The 13,374-nt window shown below is 37.7% G+C and overlaps 1 protein-coding gene across 1 annotated transcript in view; it reads right to left on the bottom strand.

The window, feature by feature from the left end:
• The window catches only part of LOC138981166 (CDK2-associated and cullin domain-containing protein 1-like), a 33,624-nt gene extending 27,801 nt beyond the window's left edge, over positions 1-5,823 (bottom strand). The window contains exons 1-2 of the mRNA XM_070354000.1: positions 5,646-5,823; positions 4,681-4,807 (exon numbers count right to left, since the gene is read on the bottom strand). Coding sequence (XP_070210101.1) covers positions 4,681-4,807; positions 5,646-5,757 — 239 coding nt within the window. The 5' untranslated portion in view covers positions 5,758-5,823. The remainder of the gene's footprint in view (positions 1-4,680; positions 4,808-5,645) is intronic.
• Between the last annotated feature and the right edge of the window lie 7,551 nt (positions 5,824-13,374).

Genomic DNA, 13,374 nt, shown 5'->3' with positions numbered 1-13,374 from the left:
ACTTGGAACACAGACAAACATAAATCAAAAGTGTTAAAGTGATTACAGTGTTCAGAAATAGTGTTAGATACCAAGTTGAGTTATCCCTCTTTACCAATTTAAAAAAAATACACCTCTTAACGAGCAACATTTTGAACTGTGATGCTTTTACTACCCCCACCCCCTTCCCATTTTTCAGAAAAGAGTGCATATTATCTTTCAAATAGAAAAGCAGGGTAGTCAGATGATCAAAAACTTAAAGAAGAGAAAGAGGGAAGCAAAATAGAGCATCCAACATAATGATTTAACTTGTGAATTATTAAAAAACCATTTTTTTAACCCATTTTTGAAGCTTAATTTGAAACTTGGAACACAGACAAACATAAATTAAAAGTGTTAAAGTGATTACAGTGTTCAGAAATAGTGTTAGATACCAAGTTGAGTTATCCCTCTTTACCAATTTAAAAAAAAAACCACCTCTTAACGCGCAAAATTTTGAACTGTGTTGCTTTTACTACCCCCACCCCCTTACCATTTGTCAGAAAAGAGTGCATATTATCTTCCAAATAGAAAAGCAGGGTAGTCAGATGATCAAAAACTTAAGAAGAGAAAGAGGGAAGCAAAATAGAACATCCAACATAATGATTTAACTTGTGAATTATGAGAAAACTATTTTTTTACCCATTTTTGAAGCTTAATTTAAAACTTGGAACACAAACAAACATAAATTAAAAGTGTTAAAGTGATTACAGTGTTCAGAAATAGTGTTAGATACCAAGTTGAGTTATCCCTCTTTACCACTGTTAAAAGAAATACACCTCTTGTCGGCCAAAATCTTGAACTGTGATACTTTTATTTCCCCCACCCCCTACCCATTTTTTCAGAAAAGAGTGCATATTATCTACCAAATAGAAAAGCAGGGTAGTCAGATGATCAAAAACTTCAGAACAGAAATAGGGAAGCAAAATAGAACATCCAACATAGTGATTTAACTGGTGAATTCTGAAAAAAACCCACTTTTTTACTCATTTTATTAGCTAAATTTTAAAGCTTGGAAGACAGAGAGAGAAAAAATGAAAGTGCTAAAGTGGTTACAGTGTTCAGAAATAGTGTTTGGTACCAAGTTGAGTTATCCCTCTTCATCACAGTTAAAAGAAACACACCTCTTGTCGCGCAAAATCTTGAATTGTGATGCTTTTACTTCCCCCACCCCCTACCCATTTTTTCAGAAAAGAGTGCATAATTATTATCTACCAAATAGAAAAGCAGGGTAGTCAGATGATCAAAAACTGAAGAACAGAAATAGGGAAGCAAAATAGAACATCCAACATAGTGATTTAACTGGTGAATTCAGAAAAAAACCCAATTTTTTACTCAATTTATTCGCTGAATTTAAAGCTTGGAAGACAGAAAAAAAAATTAAAAGTGCTTCAGTAGTTACAGTGTTCTGAAATAGTGTTAGATACCAAGTTGAGTTATTCCTCTTCATCACAGTTGAAAGAAACACACCTCTTGTCGCGCAAAATCTTGAACTGTGATGCTTTTACTACCCCCACCCCCTACCCATTTTTCAGAAAAGAGTGCATATTATCTTCCAAATAGAAAAGCAAGGTAGTCAGATGATCAAAAACTTCAGAACAGAAAGAGGGAAGCAAAAAACAACATCCAACAGAGTGATTTAACTGGTGAATTCAGAAAACACACACTGTTTTACTCATTTTATAAGCTGAATTTAAAGCTTGGAAGACAGAACAAATAAATTAAAAGTGCTAAAGTGGTTACAGTGTTCAGAACTAGTGTTAGATACCAAGTTGAGTTATCCCTCTTCATCAAAGTTAAAAGAAACACACCTCTTGTCGCACAAAATTGTATACTGTGATGCTTTTACTACCCCCACCCCCTACCCATTTTTCAGAAAAGAGTGCATATTATCTTCCAAATAGAAAAGCAAGGTAATCAGATGATCAAAAACTTAAGGAGATAAATAGGGAAGCAAAATAGAATATCCAAAATAGTGATTTAACTGTAGATTTCAGAAGAAAAAAACCCTTTTTTTTTAATCATTTTTGAAGCTGAATTAGAAGTTTGGAAGACAGAAAAAAAAAAAAAAGTGCTAAAGTGGTTACAGTGTTCAGAAATAGTGTTAGATACCAAGTTGAGTTTTTGCTCTTTATAAAAGAAACACACCTCTTGTCGCGCAAAATCTTGAACTGTGATCCTTTTACTACCCCCGCCCTCTACCCATTTGAACAGAAAAGAGTGCATAATTTGTATTCTCTTCCAATTAGAAAAATAAGTAAAAGCAACTGGACATTTTTAAAATACATCTTTTCTGTCAGTCCAAGGATTGCTTAGTCCATTAAAAAAAAACAGACTAGGATTTAACGCACCCATTTTAAGAAAAAGTTAACATGATAATTGATATAATTATCAGACTTTTTTTTATGCAATTACTACTGAAGATTCCAGACCAGGTAAAACAATCATTTTATATCCTTTGTCACATTTTTTAATTTTTTTTATAAATCTATCTATAGCGAGTCTTGTCTCTTTGTGTCATTTATTTTCAAGAATTCTATCCTGGCAACAACAACAACAAAAACACCTACCTACCTACCCTATTTTTTTTAGCCATGTTAATAGAAACAGACAATTTATTTGTTTTGGCCTAAAGATCTTGAAACATTTGTTTTAATAGAGAAATAACAAGTACAGCCATTAGCTGTGTCACTCGAATTTCTTTGTCAGGCTGAAACTTAGCTGTTGCGTTGGTGTCTGCTGTGTGTATCTGGGTCCAAAGCAACTTTCACATTCTCATCTACACACTCACGTTACACAAGTATATACAATTCCACCCACAGAGGCGTTCGGGGATGGGGGTCTCGCACTCGGGCGAATCACACCACAAAATACAAAGTATAACGTACACAGATTTTACCATTGAACCAAAAAGCAAATTGAATCATGAATAAATCAATCAAGCAAAACTTCCACACAATGACACACTCACTCTCGGTTCACACTGCGCTCTGGACGTGCACACTTGGCAGCACGTATACCGTTCCGGCACCGTTTGTCTTCCTGCAAGTCCAGCATAGGCACACGATTGTCCAAGAATCACAATAATCCTCGTGAATGTCACAGCAGGCATAGTAGAAAAGTCCAAAAGGGTGCGTTGATGGTGGTAATCCGGTGTACACACACACACACACACACACACACACACACACACACACACACACACACACACACACACACACACACACACACACTCCGGTTTGGTAAGTTACCTGATAAATAATGTAGCCTGTGGATTTAACGGGGAGACTGGTCAGACAGGAAGAGCATTTCACATTTCCGATGTTCAGCGATAAACTTGTTTTCTTCGAGAGTTCGATCTTCGTGCGATTCTGGCGCGTTGTCACCAAGAACGTAAAAATAACCCAGGATATCATCATGATGCCTCTCTACAAAAACCAGGCAGTCTAGGAACTCTTCATCTAAAGTCAGTCAGTATTAGCCCCTCAACACAATCCTCATCTTGTCCCATAGTGATTTCTGCCGCCAAAGAACGTGTGGTTCTTAACTCACAAGACGGATTTGTCGTCTTCCATTGCGAAATTTAGATCTACCCCAACTACGTGCATTGATCTGAGCAATAAAATGTAGATGCGATAATCTGCAAACATCTCTTCAACACAATCTACATCTTGTCCCATCGTGATTTCTGTCGGCAAAGAACATGTGGTTCTCAACTCACAAGACCGATTTGTCATCTTTCAGAAATTCAGATCTGCCCCAAGTACGTGCAATAAAATGTAGAAGCGATAATCTGAAAAAAAATCTTTTCGCGTGAACGCTGCCACGTTGTCATCAGTCCGATGTCTTTTATCCAGAGCAGGGATGAACACACTTTTTCATCAGTAGTGTGTTATGTTTATCCGCAGACTGCTTTCCATTACTTGTCGTCTGTTTTAGCTTGACTCGTGGGGTTCTTCAGCAAGGCAAAAAGTGCTTGTTTACTGACACGTTCTCACGCACGACATGTCGTAAATGCAAGTTCTAACGATTGTTTTTTATTGCACTGATAGAGAATGTCGATATTTGTAAACGTCTGCCATTTCCTAATGTTTATTTCATTATTTTGCATACGGATATGGCTAGTAAGTGGATAATCTGTTACGACACGAAACGCGTTCTAAATCCGGGAAGGGAGGCTACTCCAACGTAGAAGGGAGGCTACTCCAACGTACTTTCCAAAGTGTGCTCCAGCCTTAACCTTGAAGAGCTAATTATCCTCAAAAACAAATTTGAGCATAATACAGATTTATTTGTAATTTGTCAATCACGCCAATTATATGCTGCATGTACATGTATACTTGTTACTGCTTAGGCCAACAACAAAAAAATAGTCTGTTTACGGTAACATAGACCAAAAAAATAGGGTCGGTAGGTCGGGATATTTTTTTTTTCCCCAAAAATCATATTTGTACGTTATTTTGCCAAAAAAAACAAAAATAGTTTTTTCCCCTCCCCCCCAAATGCCAAAAAAAAGTCTAGGGTCGCGCAAAAAAAATAGGGTCGGTCGGGTTACCGTAAACAGACTTTTTTTTTTTTTGGCCTTAGCTGATGCTGTGTGTGTTAAACCAAACTGCATGCATGATTTTAACTAGCTAGATTTGAAGATACAAATTAACAAACCTGTACATCTGTTCATATGAGATAGGGATGTAGGCCCCAGGCTTCATATTGAGTAGTTGGTCTATGGCACCTTGCAATTTTGGCCAGTATTTGCTGACGTAGTCTTCCATGGTCAACGTCATCATCACTGTGTAAAAGAACATACTTCATGAGAATACAACATAATCACACTGTCAGTTATTATATCAACTGAAAAAAATGTGTGTGCGACTGCGATTTTCTTGGATAAACGCTTCTCTTGCCACACCTGCTTAAAATATAAACTTGCAGAATAAAGCCATACAATCATTCTAACACAAATCTTGTATTTTTGAAAGAATCTACATTAGTGAAATGTTCACTGTCAGTGTCTGTGTCATGTCACTGACTACTGTCGTATTAATTGATGCGCAGGCCTACATTGTCTTGCACATATTGGTTTATCCCCTACCAGTAACAATATTGGAAGAGATTGCATGCTGGTGCATGAGAGAATCTGCGTTTACTGACTTTCCATATTATAGCACAGACTTTAACACTTTATAGCACTTTAGTTTAAAGTTTGATTGAGAACACTACCACTACAACTACCTGTGTATCTTGCAGAACTTTCTGTTACTTCTCAGTTCTAGATACCACAAAAGTCACTTGTCCGAAAAGACACATGAGTAACAGCTATTTTTCCCCATCATTTAGCTAGCATTAGCTGTTCTACTTGATTTTGTGCCAGACTGTGTCATGCACCTGACTCGCACTGTAGCACTAGCAGTGTATCGTTCACCAATGGTTCATCTTGAAGTTGAAAATACTGTGCACATCTGCTCACTAGTTTCAACGTTTTGACTAATAAACGGCTCATGTGTTCTTGCATCTAACTGAAAACAAACAGTGCATCGAATAGCAACAAACCAAACTGGATACAATACAGACTAAAACGTTCAACCAACAGCACGGGAGTAACAGTCAGCATTCTTCTTCGCTCTTACCCATGCTGCCGGGGCGAAGCAATTGGGCTGGTTGTCGTTTTTCGTTGTCGTTTGAACCTTCCTCAACATTGTTTGCTGCATCTGGTTCTGCAGATTCCATTGGTTCATCCATGGTATGGTGATTGCGTACAACTGTTAAAATAACTTGCTAAAAGCGAAACGCTAAGATGACAGCTAGAACGAATCATTCAACGAGAAGAGTATTCCAAGGGAAGTCACTCCTTCAACAGGTATCAATAAACTGTGACTAAAAACACAAACCCACCCGAACAAAAGAAAACCAAAAAGAGAAGCACGAGCTTGCATGTCGAATTCAAAATACGTGCACGACAGTCTTCATCTGATATCACAGTAATTTGTCCAAATATATAGATAACCCTTTTGCATGGTGACACTCCCTCCCCTTTGATCGCGTCAGTTTATGTCAAATCGAAAAACAAAGAGACTGCCAACGTTCCAAAATTCAGAAAAAAACCCAAGAAAGGTAGGTTGTTAGAACGTTTGTTATTGGCAAAACAATACATTCACAAATATATCGACCCAACGGTCTTTTAAGTGTACAGACAAACAATTAATAATGAAAACTTATCTGGCTGATTTTTTCTTATGCCTGCCACGAAGCCGCAAGCGAATGAATCATACTTGAAATCATAAATGACATAAACTCGCCTTTATGTCAGTTTCTGTTCATAGTATTCGCCATTCAAAACAACCAAATTTGCATTAGAATGATGATGACCCATTCAGACCCACTGCTTGCACCAAAACCTGTCTTTAAACGCAATCATTGTTATTTATAGATCACAGGCACCTGATGTAAGTAGGTCACACACGTGTAAATGTTGTGCCCAGTCCTTGTTTTTGTTTCTGTTATTATTTTAGTTAGCAGGTCTAGTTGAGCACGTATTAAGTATCATGTACCCACTACTAGCCATTGTGCATTTTAGTTAATGGACTGATGATGTCATTTGTATGGAGTCGACGCACGTGCGAGGATATGTATGTGTGGGAGGGGGAGGGGGCGCGGGAGATGGAAGCTTGCTGTATGTTATGTAATGTATATATTGTGTGTGATACGTGGAAATGTGATACTATTTATTTGCATGTATGATACAGGTACAAATGTGATAATTGTAGGCTTATACTAGTGATTACTGTGTGTGATACATGAAATGTGATATGAATGCTGTTTTTATATGTTATACTCTTACTTTCTCCCAAGCGCAAGACAAATTCTTCCATGAAAATTGAAGCCAATAAAATTTGAGTTGAGTTGAGTTGAGTTGAGAGTTGAGTTCTTTATGAATAGCCACTATCAATAGATACATTGTACACTAGCCGTTTTGCATCATTTTCCGGCCGGCGCAATGAACAGGTGAAGAATCAGTCAAACCAGGTAATCAATAGCAGGAGCTGATACTGCATACTGACCATTACGTCATGTACGAAAGATCATCATAGGACTGATGAACAACTGAGTCATCGTTTCTGATCCCTATCGTTATTAGGGGTATCAAAAGACCAACAATACAAACATGCACACACATATGTGACACACATACACACGCGCACACACGGCACACATACACACACACACACACACACACACACACACACACACACACACACACACACACACACACACACAAACAAAAACACACACTCCCGGCAAAGAGACACACACACACACACACACACACACACACACACACACACACACACACACACACACACACACACACACACACACAAACACAAATACACACTCCCGGCAAAGAGACACACACACACACACAGACACACACATACATGCACACACAGACACACACACACACACACATACACACACATATACACACACACACACACACACACACACACACACACACAAACACACGGACACTCAGTCTCACACACTGACGCACACAATGATGCAACTGCATTAGTGTTATAAACAAGCAATTAGCAATGTTCTAAAACAAAGCCTGTACGGCTGAGCCAACGTAACAATAAATCCGGGTTGTACTCGATGGCATGAATATAAGATAAGCTATATTGAAGGTCTATATTGTAGATCGCTGTATCTGATTGTCAAGCTTGGGGGAGACACCGGAAAACTTAAAATATAATAGACAATACACGCACACATTTTTTTGAGCAAAAGGGACAAGCATTTAACACACAAGATGTGTTAAACGGTGAGTGTATACAGGCGAAAAAGTACCACAGTTTACTATAGTAAAAGTACTATAGTATACCCCAGTATACTATAGTAAATGTACCATGTACTATAGTATGCACCACAGTACAAAGTACTTCGTACTATAGTACTAAAGTTTGTACTATAGTAGGCCTACATGGTACTTTTACTTCACAGTACCATAGTACTCAGAACCATGTACTATGGTATAAACTATATAGTATACTATAGTATACTATGTGGTACTTTTTCACCTGGGTACGTTTGTTTCCCGTTCAACTTAACTCAACCTGACTGTTTTGTCTCATTACGGCAGATAACTTACAGTACAAAAAAAAAAAAAATTAATACTAACTTTAAAAGAAATAATGAGTGGCTGCTGACACCAGTTGCTCATGTTTAAAATCAAGGATAAGCCATGTAGCTTAACTGCTCCGCCCCTGCAGTACAATACTGGAAACGAAAGAGTAAATTAAAAGATGTTTTCTTTTATACATATATCCATCTATGTATCACACGGTGGAAATTAGGATTTTAGAGTTTAAAAGGGATTTAGGTTTTAACGATAATCGTAAATATTATACAGTATATGGAATTTAGTTAATAGTAACGAGTTGTACAGTGAGATTGAAGAATAAATTTAGCAGCCAAGGGGTCACTTAGTACATGAAAGATAGGTTCCAAGTTTATAGGTAATAATGTAGATAAGAATTGAAGCCAACAAGGCAAAAGTTTGTTGATAATAAGGAGTTATGAAGAACGTTATGACAGATTCGGTTTAATAAGAGATAGACTGGGCAGCCAAGGGGTCACCTAGTACATGAAAAATAGGTTCCAAGTTTAAGTAATAATGTAGATAAGAATTAAAGCCAACAGGGCAAACGTTTGTTGATGATAAAGAGTTATGAAGAACGTTATGACAGATTCGGCTAATAAGAGATAGACTGGCAACCGAAGGTCACGAAACGCAGAATAGTAGATCAAACGAATAACCAATCAAAAGGAAGATTAAGAAAAGACAGAAACGGATATATAGGATTACAAATTAAAGGCACAGTAAGCCTCCCGTAAACCATCACAGATACGGTCAGGCTTTTACACACAGTACAAACACCCTTTCATTTAAACACTCACCGATTGAGAACATCCTAGGTGCCCTCCGTAAAGAGCGAACAATTTTCAAAGAATTTATTTTTGCGTGGTTTATCTTACCCCTGAGCCGGCCATCGTAAACCCGTGTGATCCAGTTTCCCTTTTTCATAATGTAGTCGTCAGTTAGTCATTTGAATGCGACTCGATGTGAGCTTATTTACAATAGCACGTTTTTATGCACGAAACAAACGGCTGTGGTTCACAAGAACTCTAGCGATGGCTTTTGACTGTTGAGAGGAACGGCGATATGCATAAACCGTCGTCTGCTACGACCCTTGCGTGACCCGGCTTCCGGGCTTTTCTTTTTTCAAACTTTCACAACTTCGAATTGTACTGATCTTGTCTTGATGAAAAAAGAATTCTTTTATGATTAAAGAATGTTTGTGTAACAAGCTGTCAATTTATTATTTAGATTTTAAAAGTTAGGTCTAGCGCAAAAACGCACCACGGTCCAAAAACATTTTGATAATCATCGATTCACGGCCATCGCCAGTTTACATCGATAGAATGAGACCGGAAGGGAAGTAACTCATGTTTGACCTGAGTTCAGGATGGGTCCAAAAAGTGTTCGAGACAATCTGCAAAATTAATTCTTTAAAAATTGCTCGCTCTTTACGTAGGGCACCTAGGATGTTCCCGTTTGGTGAGCGTTCAAATGGAAAGGTGTTTGTACTGTGTGTAAAAGCCTGACAGTATCTGTGATGGTTTACAGGAGGCTTACTGTCCGGGCGTGATGTCCGGTATTGAATATTCATAACAGCCGTCCAGCACCAAAACGAGGCGCCATTGTAGTAGAGGACCAAGTCCACGAAAATAAATTCTTTGAAAATTTCTCACGCTCGACAGAAAGCAGCCAGGATGTTCCCGTTCGGTGAGCGTTCAAATGGAAGTATGCTTGTACTATATATGTAGACGCTCGGGGAGCTCTGTGATGGTTTACGGGAGGCTTACTGTGCCTTTAAATATTCGCTCTCTCAGCTCTCAGCTCTCAGCTCTCGGCCCTGACCACTGAATAAGAAGACATCCGTCTGGTACCCGGTCAACGAATAGTCAAGGTATGACGACTGTCTTTAACTCAAATAGGATAGGGAAATAGGATGTATATTTTGTAATATGTTTTGATCATTCTTAAAGTAAATTCTTAAATAGTTTTCCTGAATTGTGTGTGGTATGCTTCAAGATTCTTCTTGTCTAAAGGTTTTGAATGTGGAATGTTAATTTCTCTCTAGTCTAAACCGGTGTGATGTCGGTGCTGTCAGCGATGAGCGTATCCGCGGTTCAACCGCACGTTTGTTTGTAAATTGTCCGTCATCATTGTACGAATGTGTGTACGCCCACTGTTATACGTTCTATGTGTTTCTGTGGTGGATCGCCAAGACTAGCACACCTAGCAAACATGGCAACCAAACGTGACACACTCTTAGCACCGGTACTTAGCCACCACACGTAGCCACCATGCACCATGCATTCATTTCTGAATTCAACACACCCAATTTTGACACATTTCCAAAAAATATCATTAAATATCTGATGCACTTACATTAAATTGGTTTGCTTTTGTGAAATATTTGATTCTTAAATGTTTCTAATTAACATAACATGTACGAGGGTAATTTTAACACATAATCCAAATATTTTCAAAGAAAATGGTATATTATTGGATTTCGCAAAAAGTTTTGCTCTTTGAGACACTAACACACTTTTGGGTGGGGTTGGAAACACTTCCAGGTAGAAAACGGTTCATGGGAAACAACTCATCCTTTCTGGCCTATTTAGCAAACTGGCAGTGGAAACGATTGCCTCCCTTTACCTGTCTCTGGTGTCTGTGAATTTTTTTTAATACATTTTTCTTCCTACCGCCAGTATACTGGTGCTATGTCGTGAAAAAGGTAACATACATACCTATATCACGAAGAAAAGTATAGTGTAGTTAACGAAACATCTTGAGACACCATGACGACGCCACGCACACAGAACAATACGCACAACAACATACAAGCACGGACCACAACTCGCGCAACTCCCCGTGCGATATATGTACAGTACTTCAAATAGTTAAATTACTGAGGTAAAATGTCACTTGGGGGTGGATTAAATAACACACAATGCGAATGCACAACACTTATATATATATGTTGCTTTTAACTTGTACAGTTTGTATTGATTTGAATCCGCCAAAGTGTAATTCAAGAAACGTTATGCAAAAGACACAATGTAAAATGCTTCTCTTTCTTGTTGTTATAATCTACCATCTAACCACATTTTGTAAAACGCACAAGGAAAAACCAATGCATTGGTTAAGCTGTTTTTCACTGTCAGTTTAGCGCGCGCGCACACACACACACACACACACACACACACACACGCACACAGTTATCGTTCTTCAACACTTTTATTTCGCCTGCATATCAACCTAAAACAAAAATATGAACAAGAAAAACGATTTAAACAAGCTTTTGATTAATAATATCTTTATTGAACTTTTTCCCAGATATAAAGGCCACTGTGCCAGTGATTAGACCGTATCAGTTGTTTTTGATCCTCGTAGTTGAGAGACCAAGGTAAGGTTAGTGTTTTATTATCGGTAATTGTAGCATTCAGTGCCTCGGTCAGACATTGACACTTTATCTAAACTGACACGATTGGTGACGTTATTTTCATGTAGCACAGTAAGTATATGTTTTCGATAGAGATACACAGTTATTATCTATTTTAAAGGAGAATTTCTGCATAATCGACAGTAAATTAAAAAAGAACTTAAACAAACAATCGAAAAAGAAATTGACGAAAAACAAACAAACAAACACATTAAACAAACAATCGAAAAACAAATTAACGAAAAACAAACAAACAAACAAATTCAAATAAGCAAACAACGATACACAAAATCAACAACTGCAAGATCTGAGACAAAGCTAAGGATATGCGCAGAACATACCGAGAACTTGTGGAAGACTTTCTACAGACAGAATCAATGCTCTCTTTTTTTTCTTTTTCTCTCTTCTTTTTTTTTTCTTTTTTTTTTTCTCTCTCCTTCCTCTTGATTTATTCTCTTCTTTCTCTTCTTTCCCTTTTCTCTTCTTTCCTTTTTTCTTTCTTCTCTTTTTCTCTGTTTTCTCTTCTCTTTCTTTTTCTCTCTTTCTTCTCTTTTTTGTTTTTTTGTTGTTGTTCTTCTTTTTTTCTTTTTCTCCTCTTTCTCTTGCTTGTCCCGACGCTTGTACCTTGTCCCAATATGCTCTCACGCCGCCCCGTCCCAGTGCTCACTGCTCACTGCTCACTGCTCCACCCACACCTGAATTTCGATCCGCTGCCAGACTTGTCGATTTTACAGACACTCCAGGTCGCTGCGGTGGGCTACCTTCTGAAGATGACACTGCACTGCTGCCGAGTCACTTCGACGGTGTTCAATGCTATAAAAGCTAAGGAAGCGTTTACACAATTTCGGTTACATTCTCAATTATCATTGTCTTTCATTCGACGCAATCGGTTACACATAGTTAGTTACTTTATTGGCACTGAAACTAACCGGCGGAGAACACTTCTCGTGTAATAAGCTTATGTTTCAAGGGATTTAGAGCATTTTCACAATGAGGAGGAGGGATAGGACAAGACCGCGATGTTGAAGAAGAAGAATGATAGTATTGATTGGTATGATCATCATGATAGTATTGGTTGGTATGATCATCATGATAGTATTGATTGGTATTGATTGGTATGATCATCATGATAGTATTGATTGGTATGATCATCATGATAGTATTGATTGGTATGATCATCATGATAGTATTGATTGGTATGATCATTATGATAGTATTGATTGGTATGATCATCATGATAGTATTGATTGGTATGATCATTATGATAGTATTGATTGGTATGATCATTATGATAGTATTGGTTGGTATGATCATCATGATAGTATTGATTGGTATTGATTGATATGATCATCATGATAGTATTGATTGGTATGATCATCATGATAGTATTGATTGGTATGATCATTATGATAGTATTGATTGGTATGATCATTATGATAGTATTGGTTGGTATGATCATCATGATAGTATTGATTGGTATTGATTGATATGATCATCATGATAGTATTGATGGTCATGATCATCATGATAGTATTGATTGGTATGATCATCATGATAGTATTGATTGGTATTGATTGGTATGATCATCATGATAGTATTGATGGTCATGATCATCATGATAACGACGATGATCTTCCTTCTTTTTCGAGTTTACAAGACCTTTCTCAAGTGTTGATAAATGAATCGCAGTATCGTTATATCAAAGTCGCATATATAGCACCTTTAAGGGTGATACAGCATTTCAGAGTCAATCATGTGAGTGAGTGTATCCTCGAGTAAG

Source organism: Littorina saxatilis, linkage group LG12 (assembly GCF_037325665.1).
Source record: "Littorina saxatilis isolate snail1 linkage group LG12, US_GU_Lsax_2.0, whole genome shotgun sequence".
NCBI classification, from domain to species: Eukaryota; Metazoa; Mollusca; class Gastropoda; order Littorinimorpha; family Littorinidae; genus Littorina; species Littorina saxatilis.
The sequence above is the reverse complement of the archived record's forward strand: the minus strand, read 5'-3'. Positions and strand labels throughout refer to the sequence as shown.